The 24,421-nt window shown below is 37.8% G+C and overlaps 1 protein-coding gene across 3 annotated transcripts in view; it reads left to right on the top strand.

Annotated features, from left to right (window-relative positions):
- The window catches only part of LOC136324376 (zinc-regulated GTPase metalloprotein activator 1A), a 64,561-nt gene extending 42,188 nt beyond the window's left edge, over nucleotides 1-22,373 (top strand). The window contains exons 9-15 of one of the 3 annotated variants that reach the window (XM_066257139.1): nucleotides 1,060-1,104; nucleotides 8,537-8,593; nucleotides 11,959-12,010; nucleotides 18,469-18,537; nucleotides 18,639-18,704; nucleotides 21,774-21,903; nucleotides 22,265-22,373. In XM_066257139.1, coding sequence (XP_066113236.1) covers nucleotides 1,060-1,104; nucleotides 8,537-8,593; nucleotides 11,959-12,010; nucleotides 18,469-18,537; nucleotides 18,639-18,704; nucleotides 21,774-21,903; nucleotides 22,265-22,335 — 490 coding nt within the window. In that variant the 3' untranslated portion in view covers nucleotides 22,336-22,373. The remainder of the gene's footprint in view (nucleotides 1-1,059; nucleotides 1,105-8,536; nucleotides 8,594-11,958; nucleotides 12,011-18,468; nucleotides 18,538-18,638; nucleotides 18,705-21,773; nucleotides 21,904-22,264) is intronic. The other 2 variants (XM_066257140.1, XM_066257141.1) reach the window with 2 other exon arrangements.
- Nucleotides 22,374-24,421: the final 2,048 nt, after the last annotated feature.

Here is a 24,421-nt window from a genome sequence, read left to right as displayed (position 1 = left end):
GGCTTTTCCATTTCCATATTGACTAAGCTGGATCTCCAGTACCAGCCGGATGGTCTGTGAGCCAGCTTGTTGCAGCCTGAACTGTACAGCTTTACCAGAAAAGAATTTGGACAGAGCACACTGATAAATTACAGATCCTTTTGGCTTTTTACCCTTCATTGTGCATCAGATTTACAATTGATTTGGGATTAGATTTGGGGAATCGAAAGGAGATAAACATATTTGAGTGGAAATAGGCATTATATTGTAGAGTATATTCAAAAGAGAAGATAAGAATCTTGTTAGATAGTGGAGAGACTTGCCTCGGAATCATTGAATACTGGAAGCTTTATGCACGAGAACAACCTTAACAAATAGCGAATACCATCAGCAAGTAATCCGAAAGGCAATGGAATTGATGATGTAAAGATACCGGATCAGGTATACAGTATGTTGAAAAGGATTTAACAAGTATTTTTGGTGCCATTCAAGGGGAACCATGTTTTATTAATATCAGAAGGGGGAGGGCTGGCAAAGTGGGTAAATATCCTACTCGGGGAACTGAAGACGTCGTTCTATAAAAGAACCTGGATGTGTGACTTAGTGTTACTGTGAGTGTTGAGGACAGGCTGGGGCTAAGCCAGCTAGTTTTTATTTCTGGCATATGTATTGTCATTTCCACAACGTGTGCTTGGGGAATATTGGATAGCAATAACATTTTTCCTTATTTATAGTTATGAGAACATCAGAATCCCTGGCTACTTATGAATCAAATTTTCTAAAGTGAAGGGTCTTTTTATAAATAAATCACACAGTGGCCAGTGGCCTCTAGGCTGTGACTTGTGCAGTAGATTTTTGCACATCATATTTTAATGCCTCAGTGGAATATACCTGACTTATTAGAAGGAAAAGGATAAATTCTAAAATATGCAAGTTTTGTTTTTCTGTGTTTTGTTTTTCTTCTAGTTCCAGATATATTTCTATATGCTTACTTCATATTTTATAAATACTGTGCCTTGTGTGCTTTATTAAAAATGTAACTTTTTAACTTTTTCTTCCTCATTCTTTAATTTATTTCAGATCAATAAATGGACTAGGAAAATTTTTAGAAACACAAAGATCAAGGTACTTCTTAAAAAATCTATTACTGATATTAACAATAAGTAATTTTAGTTAATAATAAATATTAAGTGATTGATAAATATGTTTGATTCTGATGTAAGAAAAATATATGTGCTTAAAAAAATAGGGCCCAGAAATGTTGTTTTGTTTGCATGTTCTTTATAAATTAATTTGTCATATTTAATATATTTGCTTCTTTTTTTGGTTTTTTTTTTTTTTGTTTGTTTTTTTCATTTTTCTGAAGCTGGAAACAGGGAGAGACAGTCAGACAGACTCCCGCATGCGCCCAACCGGGATCCACCCGGCACGACCACCAGAGGCGGTGCTCTGCCCCCCAAGGGGCGATGCTCTGCCCATCCTGGGCATCGCCATATTGCGACCAGAGCCACTCTAGCGCCTGAGGCAGAGGCCACAGAGCCATCCCCAGCGCCCGGGCCATCTTTGCTCCAATGGAGCCTCGGCTGCGGGAGGGGAAGAGAGAGACAGAGAGGAAAGCGCGGCGGAGGGGTGGAGAAGCAAATGGGCGCTTCTCCTATGTGCCCTGGCCAGGAATCGAACCCGGGTCCTCCGCATGCTAGGCCGATGCTCTACCGCTGAGCCAACCGGCCAGGGCAATATATTTGCTTCTTGTAAATAAGACTGCAGAGCCATGGTAACACTTGTGTCTGGGCTTTTGCTTAATGAAGAGGAAGAACTTTCAGCCACTTATGGAATTAGCTAGTTATAGAAATCTGAAAAAAGTATATTGTTAGGAATCTTATTTCAATTTGAGGTATCTAAATAGCTTTTTAATATTTTTAAAACCTTAATGTTTCATGGTTGCAAAAATAATCTGTCTTGTAAAAATACATGGAACCTTTAAGTTCCTGATACAGTCTTTTTTTTTTAAATTTTCATTTCCTGTAGGTTCTTTTCTCTTTTCATTGTGTTTATACAGATGTACATTACCATATAAAATTGTTTGTTCCTAAAACATCTGTAAGATGGGTTTCTGTAGATTGGACCCTGTTTTCCATTGAATGCTATCATGATTTCAGGAAATTTCTGCACGAGATATTTCTCTAAGTTTTCTTTTTTAGAAGAATGGTTCAGCAGCTGATAGACGCAGCAACATGCAGCTAGCAGCTCTGAGACTCACAGCTTGCAGTCCAGTGCCACTCGGTTTTTAATTCAGAGATTCTTTTCTTGAAAGTGCAGCAGAGGCCCTGGCCGGTTGGCTCAGTGGTAGAATGTCGGCCTGGCGTGCAGAAGTCCCGGGTTCGATTCCCGGCCAGGGCACACAGGAGAAGCACCCATCTGCTTCTCCACCCCTCTCCTTCTCCTTCCTCTCTGTCTCGCTCTTCCCTTCCCGCAGCCGAGGCTCCATTGGAGCAAAGATGGCCCGGGCGCTGGAGATGGCTCCTTGGCCTCTACCCCAGGCACTAGAGTGGCTCTGGTCTCAACAGAGCGACGCCCCAGAGGGGCAGAGCGTTGCCTCTGGTGGGCGTGCCGGGTGGATCCTGGTCGGGCGCATGCGGGAGTCTGTCTGACTGTCTCTCCCCGTTTCTAGCTTCAGAAAAATACAAAAAAAAAAAAAAAAAAGAAAGTGCTGCAGAGACCTTAGTTGAGAAGCTCATCTGCTATGGCAGGGATTAGAGCTGCTGACAGACTACTATAAGTCTTAGCAGTAACAGCAGCAGCTGCTTACATACATGTCAACAGCTGGGGAATTATTTTGGTATGCATTCTCAGGAGCCACTCATCTGCTGGCAGGGGTAGAAGAATGCCCTGAGTGTAATTTCTTTATAAGCATGCACCACATGTGCTCCCTGCATTTCAAATTGCAGTGTAGAAACTCTCTGATATCCTACCTTATACCATGAGCCATTCTTCAGTATCTGTCTTCTATTCCTATTGCATTTTACCATTTCCTTTCTCCTTAATTTTTTTCATCTTTGTAAAATGACAGATAACCATATAATGCTTACATAAGATTTTTTTTTCCAAGTGAGAGGAGGGATGATAGACACCTCATGTGCCCCGACTGGGATCCACCTGGCAACCCCTGTCTGGGGCCGATGCTCTACCTATCTGGGGCCATGCTTGCAACTGAGCTATTTTTAGCATCTGAGGTGTGGGCTCCACAGAGCCATCCTCAGCACTTGGGGCCAATGCATTCGAACCAATCAAGCCATGGCTGTAGGAGGAGGAGAGAGAGAGTGAGGGAGAGAGAGAAGGGGGAGTGGAGAAGCAGATGATTATTTCTCCTGTGTGCCCTAACCAGGAATCGAACCCAGGACGCCCACAGGCTGGGCTAATGCTATACCACTGAGTGAACTGGCCAGGACCTTAAATAAGTTTTAAATATCATATCAATAAAGAGCTGTGGTTCTGCTGTAATAGCATTTATTTTGTTCATATTTACAAACATCTTAAATCAGTATTTTAAAGGTTCATGGATTTATGTTGCTTAATTTTCTTTTTTGTTAGTTTTTCTTAAGGATCTTCATGTCCTGCATAAAGGTTTCATCTTAAATAGTTTATTATGTATGATTTTGATATTTATATGGCATTTCTTTTTAATTAAGTGAGAGGCAGGGAAACAGAGACAGACTCCTCCTGCATGTGCCCTGACTGTGATCCACCCTGCAATCCCCCTACCAGTGATACTCTGTGCATCTGGGGCTACTGCTCTGTTGCTGGGAAACCAGGCTATTTTAGTGCCTGAGATGAAGCCACGGAGCCATCCTTAGCACTTGAGGCCAACTTGCTCAAACCACTTGAGCCATGGCTATGGGAGGAAAAGAGAGAGAGAAGGGGGAAGGGAGGAGAAGCAGATGGATGCCCATCTGCTTCTCCTGTGTGCCCTGACTGGGAATTGAAATCAAGACATCCACATGCCGGGCCAATGCTCTACCACTGAGCCAACCAGTCAGAACTATATGACATTTCTAACATTTGTTCTATTACATTATAGAACAGCAAATGTGCAGTGATTAAATTTTGTTACTTCAAATGGGTGAATGAACAAGTGAATAAAATCTCTTTTCTTCTGTTTTTTCAGTGTCTGGCGTTTGCCAGTACATCTGAGAATTGTGAGACTTTTTGAAATAGTACTTCTTGTGTTGAGGATTGATGTTGGATTAGGATTCTTTTCAGTGAAGATCAGAACTCTATGTAGAATTCTTACTATTAGGACATGAATCTTATATTAAATACTTTCTAAAATAATTTGAGGCATAGCAACATAAACTTCCCAGTTTAGAAACTAGAGATTTGGTTTTTAACATAGTACTAGTTAAAATTACTCTGGTGGAGGTTTTGTTATAGTGTGTGAGTGTATTTTCTTTAAATCCCTTAAGCATCCTATGGTTGACAAATTCTGACAGTAGTTAAACTGACAATAGTAAAGCTACTATAAACATGTGCAAGGAAGGCTTACCTTGAGTGAATTTAAGTTAAGGAATAAGAATGGTGTGTAGCATTGTTTTATTGGTAAGACTTAGGTTGAGGCAAGTGGAAATTCTAATGGACCACATAGACTTCAGAAGGAGGAGGGGAAGATTAGGAGTGGCATTCTTTGTCAAATTTTTTTTAAAATCTTAGAGATAGGAGTGGACTGAACAGAGAAAAAGCAAACTCAATTTGTTAATAATAAGTTAATCTATTCAACAAACTATTGAGCATTCTGCTAGTCGCTAGGCATTTTGTGGCATATTAAAGATTTAAGCAGAGGGTAGGGCAAAAACATTGCCCTGAAGGGATCAGTTATTTGAGGGAGACAGAAGCAAACAAGCAAAAACCAATATATCAAATATTATTAATGTAACAGGAATATTAAACACACAGGATCCTAAAAGAACAGGAAGATAGAGGAACAATTACTCAACCCTTCTTGATGAAGAGTTATAAAATTTCAACTGTTAAAGTAATCATTGACCTGAGTCTTGTAGAATGAATAGGAGTTTTCCAGATGGATAAAGCAATGGCTTTCTAGGCCTAAGGAAGAATTTATAGTGCAGGGACCTGTGAATATTTAGCATAGCTAGAACATATGTTGCAGAGAGAAAAAGGAATATGACTGAAGAGATGGAGAACTTACCACAAAGGGTCTTGAATGCCATGATACATAGTTTGGATTTTCTCCTGTGGGCAGCAAGGAGTTAGTGAAAGATTTTAAAAGTAGTATGACTTTTGGGGAATGGACTGAATATGGTGCAGATCTTCCAAGTTAGGAAATAAAGAAAGGAGGAGCAATTTTTGGATCGGGTGGTGTTAGCAGTGGGTTTAGTACAGACGATTAGTTCAGTTTTGTAGACATTTGAGTTGCTACTGGGGAAAATATTTGGAAATTTAATTCTAGAGTTCAGGACTTAGCTATTGGATGGTATTGACAATTCATAGATCTAAAATTCGCTGCTGGCCCTGTTTGTGAGACTCACTAAACTTTGGAAAGATGACTATAGAGAAGTAGCTCCTGACCTCCCTTTTCCAACTTGGACAGCCAGAGCCCTCTTTCTTGTCGTTTTCCTGTCTCTGGTCTTAAGCCACTTAAATCACTCTTACAGGCGTCCCCAAACTACGGCCCATGGGCTGCATGCGGGCCCCCTGAGGCCATTTATCCAGCTCCCGCCACACTTCCGAAGGGGCATCTCTTTCATTGGTGGTCAGTGAGAGGAGCACTGTATGTGGCGGCCCTCCAACGGTCTGAGGGACAGTGAACTGGCCCCCTGTGTAAAAAGTTTGGGGACCCCTGCAAGTTAAACATTGGGGAAATTGAAAGCTCTTCATTGATTAGCTAGCTATTCGTGACATAGGAAAAAGACGAGCTTAGAAAGTTCTTTATTTCCCCCTTTATTTTTGCTTTATTCTCTCATTTAGTTTTCACATGATGGTAATACTCTTTATTTCTATAGTATATTAGTGTCTTGAAAAATGTCTGATGTTTTTATCTTTAAAGGAGGAAGTTAAATACATTTGATGCCTTGGAAGTTAGCTTTCTAGTGAGTGGAAGAATTTATTTTTCATGGCAATAATAGATTTGAAGAAAGTCCATGGTAACTTTCATCAGGAAGCTTAGATTTTTTCCTCTTACTCTCCGTTGAGAATCTGGTCCAAATACAGTGAGAGACTTTCATATTTTATTATTCTCTATGGAATTTAACTTGTACAGACCAATTGTTGATCCTGTTTGTTTTGAAAATATTAAAAGAATTGGGTATAATACAGGATTATCTCTAAATCTATGACATGTATTCTCAAGGGCACTGTCACAATGAAACTAGTTAATTTAGAAATGTGTTTCAAAACTGACTTTTGGTATTCACATAGTTGGCCTAAACTTTGATATTTGCACAATTGACATGTGTAAACTTTCTTAAACTGTAAGCTGTTTCCTAAGGTAAAGATAATAAACTTGGAGGAAAACTTCATTCATTTGGCACCTGTAAATATAATTATTTCCTAATTATAATAGTGAAAAAGGAAGTATGCTTAATGATAAAGCTTTGTTCTCTTATGTAAATTGATACTCAAAAATTTCTTCATGGAGCATTTACTTCTTTGCTTAATCATTTTCCTAATTATCATCTAGAATGTCCAGAACTTGAAATACTGTTACAGTCTAGTAACATAGAACTTTGGAGTAATCTTCTTTTAATAAGATGCACATAATTTGTCTGCCTTATGCCAGGATAAACATTCATAATCTAACAGAGTACTGTTGGCACGTGTATGAATATATGGCAGACTGTTGAGAATGAGCAAAGCAGACACAGCTGGTCAGTCAGTCCTAAGTTAAAGGAGACAGTTTAGCTTACACGGTTACACATTTTTAAAAATCTTGACTTTGACAAAGTTTTGTTTTCCTTGTGAGAAAATTTAATAAATGATTGGCAAGTTTCTGGAATCTAATTTTGAAATTTAATTAACTGCCATTTTCTTTAAATACTCCTTCATTGTTGCTTTGCTTCTAGAGAAATCACGGTCCTTGTATAAAACTTGGAACTCAATCACTAATCTTTATAAATGTATGTATTTAAACCAAACCTACTGTTAATTCTGACTTAAACCCTTGCTTTTCTAATAATTTGTTACTACAAATAATTCTAAAAGAAATAATGTTTATTCAGGTAGAGCACTAACTGGGAGGTTTCAGTCTTTATGCAACACCATTCTGTTTTTTTTGTTTTGTTTTGTTTTTATAATTTTATTTTTTTAATGGGGTGACATCAATAAATCAGGATACATATATTCAAAGATAACAAGTCCAGGTTATCTTGTCGTTCAATTATGTTGCATACCCACCACCCAAAGTCAGATTGTCCTCTGTCACCTTCTATCTTGTTTTCTTTGTGCCCCTCCCCACCCCCTTTCCCTCTCCCATTCCCCCCTCCCCCCCGTAACCACCACACTCTTATCAATGTCTCTTAGTTTCACTATTACGTCCCACCTACGTATGGAATAATACAGTTCCTGGTTTTTTCTGATTTACTTATTTTGCTACGTATCATGTTATCAAGATCCCACCATTTTGCTGTAAATGTTCCAATGTCATCATTTCTTATGGCTGAGTAGTATTCCATAGTGTATATGTGCCACATCTTCTTTATCCAGTCATCTATTGATGGGCTTTTTGGTTGTTTCCATGTCCTGGCCACTGTGAACAATGCTGCAATAAACATGGGGCTGCATGTGTCTTTACGTATCAATGTTTCTGAGTTTTTGGGATATATACCCAGTAGAGGGATTGCTGGGTCATAAGGTAGTTCTATTTTCAGTTTTTTGAGGAACCGCCATACTTTCTTCCATAATGGTTGTATTACTTTACATTCCCACCAACATGCAACACCATTCTGAAGGGGATGAAATCAAGCCACATCCTTTGGATATAGATATGGGTTCTAGAGTGAATATTTCTAATACTGTGGCTGTTGGACTCCTCACATTCTTCCACTATTACCTGTTGTATCCTGGAAGGAGGGAGAAATACAACAATTCCAAAGGTAGTGCACCTGTGCTGCTATGTTATTGTCATTTGCTCCACGTCATTTTGTATTTTGAGTAATAAACTGCTACTTTGAAAAGTTTCAGTTCTTTAACTGATTTTTTTTTCTGCTGTAAAAATGTATTTGAAAAGCTCATAAATTTTCAGGATGAAAAGACAACTGAAAGTGAAAAACAGCAAGCTAAAAAAACTATAGATTACTGAAGAAATAACCAAGTAGCCTTGATCTTATACCATTCACCATTCACCCAACTTTTAATGTTTTATATATAAAATGTATTGAAAAAAATTTTACAAGCTTTTTGTTTCTTGCCTGTCATTTTGTGTTCCCAAAATGCTATATACTGATATATATCTACATTTTTGGAAAAAGAGTCTTCAAGATATTTTTTCATGATTACTTGAATATATTTCATAGAATTTCACACTGTTACACTGATTTTCTTTCAGAGTTGATCTCACTAAGGTGTTAGATCTTCATGCCTTTGACAGTCTCTCTGGAATAAGGTATGTTTCCCATATTTTGGTAAATTTGTTTTATAATGTACCTATTATTCCAAAGTTATAGGAGTTATAGGAATGATTTACAAAGTTGCACACTTGATTTAAGCTTCCCGTTATTCCTTTGACATAAAAAACCATCCTAATGATTATGCTCTTGAAAGTTTTGTTAATTGAATGTTTGGTGATCACAGTAGATTTTCCTGTAGAAATTATAGTGTAAATGGTAGTTAACTTTAGAGACTAATTTTAATATTTCTACAACAAATATATATAATAGTTTCTATGATGAAATACATAGAAAATTTTAGCTTGAGGTGTTACTACAGATACTTTCTTACCCCTTAGTGGTGGATTAGTTTCCTGCCTCTTTCCCAAAGGGAATCTTTTTTGATAAGGAAGAGAAGAATGTAAATTTCTTCCCTGGACATTAGTATCTTTTTTTTTCTAGTTATCTTAACCATTTGAAGTGTACAGTTCGGTAAATATATTCATATTATTATGGAATAGATATACAGAACTTTTTATCTTGCAAAACTAGAACTTGACACTTACTAAATGCTAGTTCTCCATTTCCCCTCCCCACTGCCCCTGGCAGCCTTCATTCTATTATCTGTCTCTATGACTTCGACTACTTTGATATTCATAAGTAAAATCAAATGGTATTTGTTTTATTGGAACTGGCTTATTTCACTTACTCCTTAAGGTTCACCCATGTTTTAGCAATGACAGCATTTCCTTCCTTTTAAAGCCTAAATAATATTCTCCTATATGTGTAGAATGTTGCTATGAACATGGGTGTGTTAATATCTCTTCAAGATCTTTCTTTCTTTCTTTCTTTTTTTTTTTTTTTTTTTGTATTTTTCTGAAGCTGGAAACGGGGAGAGACAGACAGACTCCCGCATGCGCCCGACCGGGATCCACTCGGCACGCCCACCAGGGGCGATGCTCTGCCCACCAGGGAGCGATGCTCTGCCCCTCCGGGGCGTCACTCTCCGAGACCAGAGCCACTCTAGCGCCTGGGGCAGAGGCCAAGGAGCCATCCCCAGCGCCCGGGCCATCTTGAGCCTTGGCTGCGGCAGGGGAAGAGAGAGACAGAGAGGAAGGAGGGGGGGTGGAGAAGCAAATGGGCGCTTCTCCTATATGCCCTGGCCGGGAATCGAACCCGGGTCCCCCACACGCCAGGCTGACGCTCTGCCGCTGAGCCAACCGGCCAGGGCCAAGATCCTGCTTTCAGTTCTTTTGGATATGTACTCAAAAATGAGGTTGTTGTATCCTGTGGTATTTCTATTTTTAAGTTTTTGAGGAACCACTATACTGTTCTCCATAGCAGCTGCACCATTTTACATTCCCACCAATAGGGCACAAAGGTTTTAATTTCTCTACATTGCTGCAATCTTTTTTGGAAGTAGCTATCCTAATGGGTGTGAGGTGGTAGCTCATTGTGGTTTTGACTTGCATTTTTTTATTATTAGAGATATTGAGAACTTTTTATGTATATCATATTTATGTTTAAGTACTTTGCCCATTTTTCATTCAGTTTATTTGATTTTGTTGTGGCTGAGTTATGGGAGTTTTTTGTATATTCTATGTATTAATCCCTTATCAGACATATTATCTGCAAATGTTTTATTCCTTTTGCTTTGAAGTAGATGAGTCAATAAAACCTCATATGACAGCTTTCCTCTCTATACTGGAGGCAAGGAGCATCCTTATCTCTGAGACACATGGGCACACAGAGGAATCTGATGGAGTAGGCCTTTCTGAGTTTCTCCCAGTTGACTACACTGGCTCGTCCTCCCCTGTCATTTTTTTTTTTTTTTTTTTTTTTTTGGTGACAGAGACAGAGAGGGACAGGGAGAGGGACAGATAGGGACAGACAGACAGGAAGGGAGAGAGATGAGAAGCATTGATTTTTTGTTGTGGCACCTTAGTTGTTCATTGATTGCTTTCTCATATGTGCCTTGACCGGGGGGCTACAGCACCTGAGTGACCCCTTGCTCAAGCCAGCAACCTTGGGTCTAAGCTGATGAGCTTTGCTCAAACCAGATGAGCCCGCGCTCAAACTGGCGACCTCAGGGTCTAAAACCTGGGTCCTCCGCGTCCCAGTCCAATGCTCTATCCACTGCACCACCACCTGGTCAGGCGTCCCCTGTCATATCTTTCTATGACTTTCCACTCTTCATCAAACCCAGCATAAAACCACTCAGGCTTAACTATTTATTTGTATCTTCATTTCCTTATGAAGGCTCCTGTGTCACGTAAAATTTAAGTAATTGTATGCTTTCCTCCTGTTACACTTTTTTTTTCCAGTCTAATTTTCAGACCCAACCAGGGACCTGATGAGGCTATAAGAAAGCTTTTCCTCCTCTGTGTATGTTTTAGGTAGTCATCGGCTAGCAACGTTCAATATTGAATGTAGGGAAAGAGCATATGATTTGCTTAGGAACAGTTACAAAGCATTAGTGACATTTAAAGAGGTAGCTGTTTAATGTGATGCTCTGGCTAAAGCCTTTGCGTAACTTTTCATTGTGCTTAGTTGAACAGAAGCAGCCATTCCTGAGCAACCAGCTGGGAAGGTTTAATCTGACATTTTTCTACTAAAACGCCCTCTCCCCACAGTGAGAGTCATTTTCTCTAGCAGTTCCTACAAGCCTTTTCTCTTTCCTAAACTTGTTGTTACTAATTTACCTCCAGTGTTCTTCAAGGCAAAAACATCTGCAAGGTTTTAAGTTCTTCCCTCCTCCCAGCCTAACTCCATCAGTGTCTAAATGTGTGCTACAGTTGTTATGGTTATAATTTGTTATGCCATATTGTTCTTCTCACTCTTTTCATATCAGAACAATGCATTTTTAAGATTCTGGCTTTTTGTCCTTCTCAAAGAACAAAACTGCCTGTAGAGAAGACTTAAATTTATAAATACTGTTTATTTTTTATTAAGTAGTCATGTTCAAGGGAAAACATTTATAAAGGAAAATCTATTCTTCTAACTTTTTTTTAAGTGCCAGAATTTTCATATTAGGAAGCATGGGGAGAGATGAAATTTTGAGCAATAATAAAAATGCTTATGTATATTTTTCTAGGCCTGTATTATATCTGTTGACATGAAGAAGATCTACTGACTTAGTTAACCACACAAAATAGTGTTGCTAAAGATTAGTTTTTCTTTATATTGTGTTTGTGCATATGAATATATGTATATTTTTAAGAAAATGTCTTAAAACAATCTGCCAAGCATTTCACTGTTAGAATATGTGAGCAACATGTGAACTATAGATTCAAGTATGGATTTTCTCTTCTTTATGTAGCTTTGTATTTCTAAGAAATGTATAAGATTAAATAAAAAGTGTATTAATCAGTCGTTTTCTCAGTTTGCAGAAAAAACTTCAGCATTTGCCAACAATACAACCTCACCTTGATCGGGTAAAAAAAATCTTAAAAACATTTTTAAAGAATCTGTTGAACTAAATTTGTTCTGTTTATGACTATTTTATTAGAACTCTTTCTAAAAATGTATTTTGGACTGTGTGGATGATTTTCATATTTGAATGCTTCTTAAAACAATAGGAATTCATTCATCTGGAGTTAAATTATTAGTTTAGAAAGTCATGCTTTCTAACTTCTCCGTTCTGTAGGTCACTCAGCATATTTGATCGGTTCTTCTGAAGGGAATCCTGCTAAAAACCAGCATGGGGTTCTACATGTAACCTATATTTAATTATGTTGAATTGACTAAGGAAAAGTTTTATGTAAGCATTCGTGGCTTTCTTAAATAAAAAATAAGGTTAAGATAGCACTGTAAATTTAAACTTCTTAAGGTGTTTTTCATGCTCTAAAAGTCCTGAGATAAATATTCAAGAAGCTAGGAAAATTTTCACTGTACCCATTTTCTTTTAAGCACGTTGTAGATAGTAGAGCTTTAGGGTAACTTCTTTGTTCCATTTAAACACAGTGAAAGGGCCTGACCAGGCAGTGGCGCAGTGGATAGAGCATCGGACTGGGATGCGGAGGACCCAGGTTCGAGACCCTGAGGTCACCAGCTTGAGCACGGGCTCATCTGGTTTGAGCAAAGCTCACCAGCTTGGACCCAAGGTCGCTGGCTTGAGCAAGGGGTTACTTGGTCTGCTGAAGGCCCGCGGTTAAGGCACATATGAGAAAGCAATCGATGAACAACTAAGGTGTCACAACGAAAAACTAATGATTGATGCTTCTAATCTCTTTCTGTTCCTGTCTGTCCCTATCTATCCCTCTCTCTGAATCTCTTTCTGTCTATGTAAAATAAATAAATAAATAAACACAGTGAAAGGAAAGGGGCATGTGGGTGAACATTGTACCTAGTCTTCCCTCTTCTGTCTTGAAGCTGTTGCTCATTTTTTGAGTCCTTATTAACTGTAACAGCACCAAAGTAACAGCTGCCATTTGTTCATTCGTCTTTGTTTTGGCTCATATTTATACCACATTTATGGTACTTTTCTCTGAGAAACTTAATAGAATATTATCTTTACTTATCTTTAAAATGAATGAATGAGAGAAATTTAAGTTCCTAGTGGTAGAATTTTTGGGAAAACCACTGTTTACAATCTCAATATTAGTTATAAAGTGAACTTGGATTACATTCTTTTTTTTTTTTTTTTTTTTTTTTAGTGAGAGACAGAGAGATAGAGAGAAGGAGAGACAAACAGGAAGAGAGAGAGATGAAAAGCATCAATTCTTCATTGCGCCACCTTAGTTGTTCATTGATTGCTTTCTCATATGTGCTTTGACTGTGGGGCTACAGCAGAGCGAGTGACCCCTTGCTCAAGCCAGTTACCTTGGACTCAAGCCAGTGACCTTTGGGTTCAAGCCAGCAATCATGGGGTCATCTCTATAACCTCATGCTCAAGCCAGTGACCCTGTGCTCAAACTGGTGAGCCCTCACTCAAGCCGGATGACCCCATGCTCAAGCCGGATGAGCCTGTGTTCAAGCTGGCAACCTCAGGGTTTCGAATCTGGATCCTCTGCATCCCAGTCCAATGCTCTATCTACAGTGCCACTGCCTGGTCAGGCTTGAATTACATTCTTAGTGACTTTCTGGGTGAAGGACATCATAGTAGAAATCATAAGGATTAAAAGATGAAGAATGTGTAGTAGTCACTTTCAAGAACTGTGATAATTGCCAGTATCTGCACCCACAGTGTCTTGAATATACCCTTATCATAGCATTTATCATGCCTTGTAGTTTGGTTGAAATGTTTTTTCCCTTGCAGAAGTCTCTAAATTCCTTAAATATAAATTCCCCATTGATAGGTATATGATGAATGCTCAGTGAATATTTGTTAAGAGAATGCAAAGCTGTGATGGGGGTAGACATCAGAATCAATTGTAGAGCTTTTAAAAATAACTTGGATACTCAGTTATTGCCACACCTCATATCTCCAGGAATGGTCCTTGAGTATGTACATATTAATGTGAATGTACATTTTTAACATTTTATCTTGGAAAATTTCAAAGATACGCAAAAGTATTAAGAGTAGTACAGTGAACCCTTTGTATGCATGACCCAGTTGCAATGACCATCAACATTTTGCTGATTTTATTTAACCTGCCTTCCCAACATTTCTTTTGCTGCAGTATTACTTAAACTTTTTCCTTTAAATAGGAAGTTTCGAGCATACATTAAACTAGTATAATGAGCCTGCACATACCCATCATCATTGCTGGAATGTATTAAATCAAATCCCAGACATTGTGTCATTTCATTAGTATCTAGGGCATGTCTATTTTTTTTAAAGCTCTCCAGGAGATTCTGATGCACTTTCCTGCTTTAAGATTTACAAACATAGACAGACTCTAATATTATTGTAGACAAGGGGCTATGGAATTGAGAAGCTTGAATATTTTCATTTGGTTTAGTAGATAGATCATAAAAGACTATTTTTTATATATAAAGCATACACGTTTTTAGTATACAAATATCTTCACATACATTTGCACCTGTGTAACCATCTCTACATGTACATGAACACATATCCCTACAATTCCCACTTAGATGAAGCTATAGAAGATTCCCAAAACTGTTATGAGAATTCCTTGTGCCTCTTCCCAGGCAGCAAGCCTCCTTTGTCAGAACTAACTGACTTTATACCAAAAGTAACCTCAAAGTGGTAGATTTGTTTTTGACTGGAAGAGTAAGGGAAAGAGCAATCCAGATGTTTAAAATTGGGAATGTGAGCATACTCAAGAAGAGCAGAACTCCAGCGCAGAAGTCTTAGTGAATGCTTGGTATTGAGATCCTGGTTCTGGCTTTGGTTCGCTAGGCAGAGCGGACTCGCACTGTGTGTCAGACAGTGTCAGGTAAGCTGGATCCGGGTATGGATTCGGGAGACCAAGCAGGAAGACATTGCAGAAGTTCACACACACTGTGGTGAGGGCCTGGACCATGCTGGTTACCGTGAGAATGGAAATGGGATAAATTGAGCACTGTTTCATAGGTAGACTTGTCTGAATAACCTTACTAAGTGGTGATGGAGCAGTAAGATGAGAGAAGTAATGGGGAAACAAACCTAGAAGAACCTAGAAATGGAGAAACCTGGAAGGCAGACATTTGAGTGAAAACAACATATATTCAGCTTTGTACCTGGTGGCTGATACCACAGTTAGAGGTTACACATGTAAAGAGGAGCAGAGGACTGGGCTGCGGGGGTGCAGGTTTTGGGTTTAGCGTTTTAGTAGGCTTAGTTTTCTTGATAAAGAAAACATAGACGTTATTGCATATTAGGTATGTTTGCAAAGAGTGGATAGCTGAGAAAAATAACCTGGTAGGTTAAAGAAAAACAAATTGAACAAACTCCTAAAATTTAGGAGTTATTCATAAATTTTATTTTAAGAACAGTATCTTATTTTGCTTTAGTTTTCTGATTTTTTCTGAGTTTGGAAAAGAAGAGTTATTTTTAGATTCAAAACAATAAAAAGGGGGGAAGCGTCTGAAATGGGTAATACCTAGGACATTGTGTGTTTAATATATTAAAGTTTTATCTCTGAATGATGTTTAATGGAGTTCTGTATATTTCATGGATTTCTTGTTTACTCCCTTAGAAGGAGGACCTGGGGTTGTGGTGTAGGAAGGTCAGTGAGAAAACCCAAGTGTCAAGCTATGTGTAACTAATCAGTAGAGCCAGTTGTGGATTGTGAATTGACCCTCATCTTTGCCCTGGGAATTTATGGATTTCATCTTCTTTAGGGTTTGTCTGATGTGAATAGAGTTTATAGATACAGAAAACCATCTCATTTTAAAATGTTTGCCTCTTTGAGCTTCATGATGCATTGTCTTATTTTTTAAAACTTTTTCATTTCATGCTAAAGTTAATTGAACCCCTTAGAAATATTGTTTTATCTCTAACCTGCAAAAAGCAATAATTATTCCCTTATATAAAATTTGTTAAGCTAAGAATAAAGCAATAGAGTACTATATTAAAAGCCAAGTTATCCAACTTAAATAAAATGCATTTTGAAAATTAAATTACTACTGTCATTTAAAACTGACAAATTATATTTCACTTGGTCCCCTTTTGCTGTGTATTTTAATATGATTTTCTATACATTTTGATATAGTTTGTTAGGCATTATTTATAGTGATTGCTTTGAGGGGGAAAGAAGACTGTTGTTTTGTCTAAATGCATAGTGTTATTCCCATAAACTTATAAAAACAAATAGTTTAAAAGCAGTGTTTAAGATTTAAATAAACACTTTTTAAAAATTGTGGTATAAAAACACATAACATGAGCTCTGCCCTCTTAAGAAACATTTGTGTAGTTCACTGTTCGTCAGCTACATGCACAGTGTTAAAAAGCAGATTTCTAGAACATTTTCCTCTTGCATAACTGAACCTCCATACTCACTGAGTAGCAACTCTCCATTTCCCCTCTCCCCAGCCCCTGGCAACCACTGTCTACTTTCTGCTTCTATAAGTTTGACTATGTAGGTACCTCATATCAGTGGAATCATGTAGTACAAGTCCTTCTGTGACTGGCTTATTTCACTTAGCATAATATCTTCAAGATTCGTCCCTGCTGCAGCATGCATCAGAATTTCCTTTCTTTTAAAGGATGAAAATATTCTATTATTGCACCCTGTTATAATACATTATTGTACCACATTTTCATTTATGCATTAATTTTACATTGTTTCTACCACTTGGCTATTGCACAAAATAAGTACTTGTAAAAATCTGGCACTTTAAAGTTCAATTTGAGTTGGCTTTCAGGACTCACATCTGAGCAAGAAAGTGCCTTCTTTTTTTCTTATTACTAGCAACAGTATAGACTAAATGCCCATATGTTTTGTGCTTATGATGGTCTTTAATATTTACCTAAAAAAATTTTGGTCTTTTGTATTTTCTACTTTAAGTCTGTGTGATTTTCTACTGGGGAGTAAAATTGCTGTTAAGGGTTTCAGTTCTAGGAAATGAAAAGCAGTGCTGTAGTATGTTTTTCCTGCCTGTTTTAAAGCTTGGTTGAGCATCTTATTCTCATTATCCAAGATGGAATTTGTCCTTTTTTCAGATTATGTTTTTAGCCTTTGTGAATTTTCATCATCAAGTTTGGAATTATGGGTTACAGTAGAAAATGGAGGTTTGGGTTTTAATTATGTGATTAGCTAGAGGAAATCTTAAGCTTCTAGTTCCTTAGCATAGACAGTGAGAGATTTATTATAGTCAGGAGGAAAAATAAATCTCAAAGCTAACATGCTATAAATAATGATGTCATCTTTGCCCTGGCTGGTTGGTTCAGTGGTAGAGCGTCGGCCTGGCGTGCAGAAGTCCCGGTTCGATTCCCGGCCAGGGCACACAGGAGAAGCATCCATCTGCTTCTCCACCCCTCCCCCTCTCCTTCCTCTCTGTCTCTCTCTTCCCCTCCCGCAGCCAAAGCTCCATTGGAGCAAAGATGGCCTGGGCCTGGGGTTGGCTCCTTAGCCTCTGCCCCAGGCGCTGGAGTGGCTCTGGTCGCAACAGAGCGACGCCCCGGAGGGGCAGAGCATCGCCCCCTGGTGGGCAGAGCGTCGCCCCCTGGTGGGTGTGCCGGGTGGATCCCGTCAGGCGCATGCAGGAGTCTGACTGTCTCTCCTCGTTTCCAGCTTCAGAAAAATACAAAAAAATAAAATAAAAAAATAAATGATGTCATCTTTAAAACCAAGAATGACACAGTATTTATTCTCAGCTTTAGGAATTCTTCTCCCCTGGACATATGGTCAGAAATAAACCAAATTATATTTATTTTTTCCAAAGAACAAAATTAAACTTTTGCATTTGAGTTTTACTCCTGGCTCTGGGTAGTTTGTTCTTCCTGAGCCTCATTTCTCCCAATTTATAAAATGGAAACAATTTTTTTTATTGCACAAGATTGTTTTTAAAAGTCAATGAAAGATAAAATGAAGTGACCCAGGCAGAAGTGCCTGGCTCAGTACTTAGAGCTAATCAACTGTCTCTATATACTTAGTACTCTCCTTCTTAGCACCAGGAGGCACTGCAAAGAGTGAATGAGTTTCTCTTTGTAATGCTAAATCCTTGACCAACCGTTCAGGATACAGAAATGGAGTTGCTGATAACAAAATTCAGCAAATACTAATGTAAAAATTACATGTAATATGTATTGTTAGGCAACATAAATTTTTATGAATGTCTTCCATTTCATCTTAAAACTTGGGATTTAAAAAACATTTTTTACTATAAAAAATAATTAATTCGAAACCCTGGGCTTGCCTGGCAAGGCACATGTGAGAGTTGATGCTTCCTGCTCCTACCCCAGCCTCTCTCTCTCTTTCTCTCTTCACTTCACTTCTCTAAAAAATGAATAAATAAAATAAAATAAATGTATAAAAATCATTAATTCTCTCTTGATTTACAGAGTATTATTACAGTCACATTTGAAGTACCAGGAAATATAAAAGAAGAAAGTCTAAATGTATTCATTCAGGTGAATGCAATATTAAACTAAGTAATGAGTTATCAACTGTATTGTTATATAGTGGTTGCTATTAGCAATGGTTAGTCTTATTCAAATATCATTTGATGCAGAATCTTCTGTGGGAAAAGAATGTGAGGAACAAGGAAGATGGCTGCATGGAGGTCATACGACTAAAGGTGCTGTATACAGTTTATAGTTTTATACTTTCTGACAGAGCTCCTTTCTTGGCTGTTATATATAAAACCATATTTGGTTTTAAACAGAAGCACTGGTTTTAGTACTGATACTTTTATCTCTTATTCCCATTGCTGGAAAGAAGGTTTGGAAATCACTACATAAAGCATGATTTATTTGCACAGCTTTATTTAGTGTTGCAGCCTAAACACCCCATGTGCTTTGAAATGTTATATTGTGCTGTCTACTCCCAGGGCTTCTGAGCAGTTACCCAGCTCATGAGCTTGACCTGTTGAAACCTCCCCTTGGCACATAGTTGAGTTAGAGAGAACTGAACGTTTTCCTGTGTTAACTTTTTCCAAGAGAGCTTCATTAACAGAGAAATAGTATTAGAAATCTTGCTGCAGCTGAACGTCATGCTTCTTGATGCTTCTGGCAGACACTAAACATTTACCACACAGTAAGCGGAATTATAAAAGGCTAGAAGAATTCTTGCTCTGTGCTTGGAAACCCATTTTTATTACTTGACATTTGAGTATTTATGTCACAAAAGGTGTTTTTCCAGGAGGCAGTGGTTCTAGATTGCTTAACTCATCAGCAGTTATTTGAGTGTCTGTTCTTGTCTTTCCAGAAGTGCATAAACTTTTTATTATTACTGTTAGTAATTAGATTCTCCAGTTAGGGACTGGCTTGCTGGGGTCACTAGAATTACAAAGGGTGAGACCATGGAGAAACTATTTAGTTTGAGATTTCTTCAGTTCTTGTGATGGCCTTACCTGGAATTGGAGCTACAGAGCAACGCAGGTGAACCTGTGTTGGGTTAAGCACAGCATAACCTTCTCTCCTGACCCTGCTGCTGCTTTATGATTGTAGCACCTGTCTATGCCGTGATCCCAACTGGCCGATCTTACTTCATTCTGTAACTGGCTTTTGTTCCCTACTACTGAACAGGGGGTGGTACCTACAAAAGCAGCCATTTTGGCATTATACTAATACTGCCACCAAGACCTCTACTCAGAGTTCAGAGGCTCATTCCGTACCATCCCATTTTGGAATTTGTCCTTACATATATGACAGCTTTTCTGCAGTTGTCCTCTTGGTTCTTCCTTTCATCTTCCTCTCATCATAACAGAGCCTGAAGCAACACAGTTTTTATCTTCACAGACTTCCTTCTCTTTCCTGTTATAAATAGCAGTCCAGTATAATCAACATATACAGTGTGTCCGTAAAGTCATGGTGCACTTTTGACCGGTCACAGGAAAGCAACAAAAGATGATAGAAATGTGAAATCTGCACCAAATAAAAGGAAAACTCTCCCAGTTTCAAACATACTCAGTGCAGTTCGATGTGGGCTCACGCACAGGTTTTTTTAGGGCTCCTTAGGTAGCTATCCCGTATAGCCTCTACAGACTCGTCACTGACTAATGGCCTACCAGAACGGGGTTTCTCCACCAAATTGCTGGTTTCCTTCAACTGCTTATCCCACCGAGTAATGTTATTTCTATGTGGTAGTACTTCATTATAAATGTGCCGATATTCACATTGCACTTTGGTCATAGATTCAAATTTAGTGAGCCATAGAACACACTGAACTTTCCTCTGTACCGTCCACATCTTGACTGGCATGGCCGTGGGCTGCTTCGCTGTATACATGGTGTTATGTCATCATCTGTGCATGCACACATGCTTCCACATCATCCTACAGAAAGTGGAAGGGTTTTCCTTTTATTTGGTGCAGATTTCACATTTCTATCGTCTTTTGTTGCTTTCCTGTGACTGGTCAAAAGTGCACCAGGACTTTACGGACACACTGTATAATCAACACTAGTAACAGCTAATATTTCCAAGTCTTGATACAAAACTGATGCTTAGGCAGTTCTTTCAAAGGAGTTTGTTATTACATAATCAAATTCAAAAAGCAGAAAACAAATCATTATATATTGTACACCGTAAATTATAATAATATTGTTCTTTTTTTTTTTACAGGGACAGAAAGAGAGTCAGTGAGAGTGGGATAGATAGGGACAGACAGGAACGGAGAGAGAGATGAGAAGCATCAATCATCAGTTTTTTGTTGTGACACCTTAGTTGCTCATTGATTGCTTTCTCATATGTGCCTTGACTGTGGGCTACAGCAGACTGAGTAACCCCTTGCTCAAGCTAGAGACCTTGGGTCCAAGCTGGTGAGCCCTTTTGCTCAAGCCAGATGAGCCCGCGCTCAAGCTGGCGACCTCAGGGTCTCAGACCTGGGTCCTCTGCATCCCAGTCCGACGCTCTATCCACTGTGCCACCGCCTGATCAGGCAAATTATAACAATATTATATGTAAGTTATATCTCAGTAAAAATGGAGAAAAGAATCAGAAAACAACTGGGTATAGGCAGAGAAAAACTAGAAGAACATACACCCAAAATAAATAAATACACCAAAGGCCACAAAAATTGTGTGGTGGTGACTGTTAGTGATTTGTCTTTTACTATTTCTCAATCTATATTAATTTTATAATAAATATGTGTAACAAACATTTCAGAGAAATGATTTAATTTCTGTAGGAGTCAGTTTCTTAGATAATTTATTTCTCATTTCTGCAAAACAATATAAAATTATCTTTTAGCAGGTAAATATAAGATTTTCTGTATTTCATTATAATCTACTCCATTTGTTGCAACTCATTCAAAACGAATTGTCACCAAAATCTTTTAACTTGTAAAATTTTCCCACTAAAATTGTGAAACGTATAAAATTCTTAAAAGTAGCATAATCAGTAGAATCTGATATATGATGTTTTATTATCTTGTTTCAGTTTTTTGTTATGATAACACTGAAGGAACATCCTAATATATATATTAATTTTGTCAGAAAAAAGTTAATGAGCAAAATTTTTTAAAAGTTGGAGGTTTTAAGAAACGATTTCTTTAATGCACAAATAACTGGAAATAAGAAATGTTAACAGCATCTTTTTATGAGTTTGTATTTTGAAAAGGAATAGGAAAAATGAATCCATTGACATCAGTGCTTGATTTCTGCTTCTAAGTTCAAATTGAGGCTGACTGGTCATTCTCCTCTGAGCAGGGACTGGTGTCAATCAAAGACAAACCACAGCAAGTGATTGTCCAAGGTATCCATGAGCTGTATGAGCTGGAAGAGACTCCAGTGAGCTGGAGAGATGACACTGAGAGGACAAATCGGTTGGTTCTTATTGGTAAGTTACAAACAGTTAAATTTCTAAAGCAAAGCAGGAAATATATTTGAAAAAAATACAATGTGCTAATAAGCAGTATTAACCAACCAGAACCCCTTTTTTAAACCTAAAAACACTTGTGTTTAATGTATTTGTTTTAATCATGTGATAACATTGGACCTTTTACTCTTCAAACAACTTTAGAAAAGTGATTAATCCAGGTTTCAGTTGGGTTCTGAGGGATTTAACTAGAAAGTTGAGAACTCAATTACTATTTAAATTTCTGAAAACTCATCAAGCTTTTAATGATCTAGAATTGATAGGTAAAATGTGTCATTTTAATAAGCATAGTATAATCACACCATATTTTGTTCTCTTGCAGGCAGAAATTTAGATAAGGATATCCTTAAACAACTATTCATGGCTACTGTGACAGAAACAGAAAAGCGATGAACAACATTTTAAAGAAGATCAATTTGTCAATAACAGAAGCATTCTTATCAAAAAGATTGGGTGATAATATTAGGAATGAGTTTCTTACTGGATCTTTGCATTACTTCCTGTTATGAATTCCGGTATATGTTAAATTATATTTATTTTATAGACTACATAAAATATAGTATATCAGTATTGTAAAACATTTGACATTTTTACAATAAAATACAATATTCTCTGAAGTGTTTCTTTTTTAATAGAGGTTCAGAAAAATATCAGATTGGCTTTGGAGCTTACATATGCTGAGCTTCTCATCCATGGAAGTTATTTATAATAATGGTGGTAAAACTTCAACATTGTTGTTTCCTTTAGAACTTCAGCTTATTGCATAAAAAATTTTTATTAAAAAAAATTTGAAAGCAAATAATGTCACCATTTTATTATAAAATTAAAGGTTGTTGTGGCTATAGGTGGAAGAAATCTGAATCAAATAAATTAATTGGAACCATCTCTTATTTTTAATTAATTCTAAGCCTTTCTGATAGTGTAAAGAAACCTCAGCCATTCACTTTGTAATATATTTAGAGGATTCATATTATAGAGCTTTTAATTTTAAGTACATTTTACTACTGGTATTAAATTCATCTTGTTTTTTATTTAAGTTTTAACATAAACTGATGGTGATGAGGTATAAACTGTCAGGTATAACTGCAGAGAACTTGATAATTCAACAATCTTTAATTTTCTCCTATTCTTACTACAGACAAGGTCAGCATTAACAATATTCACATTGTAGGTGAATACCATTAGATGGAATTTCATGAAGAGCTTTCCCAAACGAATAGTTGTTAAAGATTGGAGAAAGCTATCAAAATGCCATTTTGAATTTATTTCAGGATTTTAAATAAAAGAATTGCATCTGTGTATCTTGAATGGTTCGTGTTTGGAAGCAGGTCAAAAGCATATAATGACATCAGAGTAGTGGCAGTGTGAGGGATACTCCTGATCTCTCCCCTTGAAATTTCAACAAATTGAATAACTATAATGCAGCAAAGGAACCCCAGCTAGACTTGCAGGTGCACCTGAAAGAGCCATGCACTGAATGGACTAAAGGTGGGACAGGTTGAAAAGGGAGGTGGAAGATAAAATGCACTCACGGTCTGCTCTGGAGAGGAGACAAACCTGGAGTGACTTTTTTTTTTTCTCTGCTGGAATACAGGGAGGAGAGACGCTTTGGCTGTCTGGGTTTTGTCTGAGGGGTATGGAGAGGGAAATCTGGAGTGACTGAGTCTCCTTCCAGGAGGAATGGTGAGTTAGAGAGGCAGAGGGGAAGAAATTAAACCAAAGCCATGGCTGAGTGCAGGGTCACTACCAGCATTTCTGTGGTCTGCCTGCCGCCCACACTTGGCAGAGACAAAGAAAACTAAGGTGCAGCCCCCCGCCAGCCTCTCAGATGCCACCTCACGGTTTGCAGAGTGGCAGAGACAAGCCCCATGGCTAGCTCTCCAGAGCCACTCTCTTCCCTGAAGAGCAGAGGTGCTCTGCATTTGGTCCCCTGATCTGTTCAGACATGGGGAGGAGTGCTTAGAGGCCTGAGATCACCACTGCTAGAGCTGTAAAGCCAGAAGCCGAAGCCAGAAAGCCCTCACAACATGCCCCACCCACCAACGTGACTGCAGCCCTGCCTACATCACTACAACAGCAACCTTTCAGCAGAGGGCAGCCCAGGAATTTCACAGAGCTAAAACTTGTAATACAGCAATATCTACTGGAAGAGAAAAGGAACCTCTCAAAACCAAAATTTATTTTTCCTTTTTTTATCCATTTTTTTATTATTCCTTTTTTCTCGTTTGAATATTATTTTCCTTAATTTTTATATTTTTTTATTTTTTTAGTGTCTTGTTTACATATGACTTTTTTTGGTTTCTTTTTTACTTGATATTTTTTAAAACTTTTATATTTTTATTTTTTAATATTTAAGTTGTTTTTGTTAGAGTTTCTTAAAAACACCACTCAAATTCCATCAAGGAAGAAATAAAATACCATGGCTATACAAGACAGATGTAGCTCAGAAAGAAAATGAAAAATCTTCAGAAAAAATATC

The sequence above is a fragment of the Saccopteryx bilineata genome, chromosome 2, assembly GCF_036850765.1.
Source record: "Saccopteryx bilineata isolate mSacBil1 chromosome 2, mSacBil1_pri_phased_curated, whole genome shotgun sequence".
Taxonomy (NCBI): Eukaryota; Metazoa; Chordata; class Mammalia; order Chiroptera; family Emballonuridae; genus Saccopteryx; species Saccopteryx bilineata.
The sequence above is the reverse complement of the archived record's forward strand: the minus strand, read 5'-3'. Positions and strand labels throughout refer to the sequence as shown.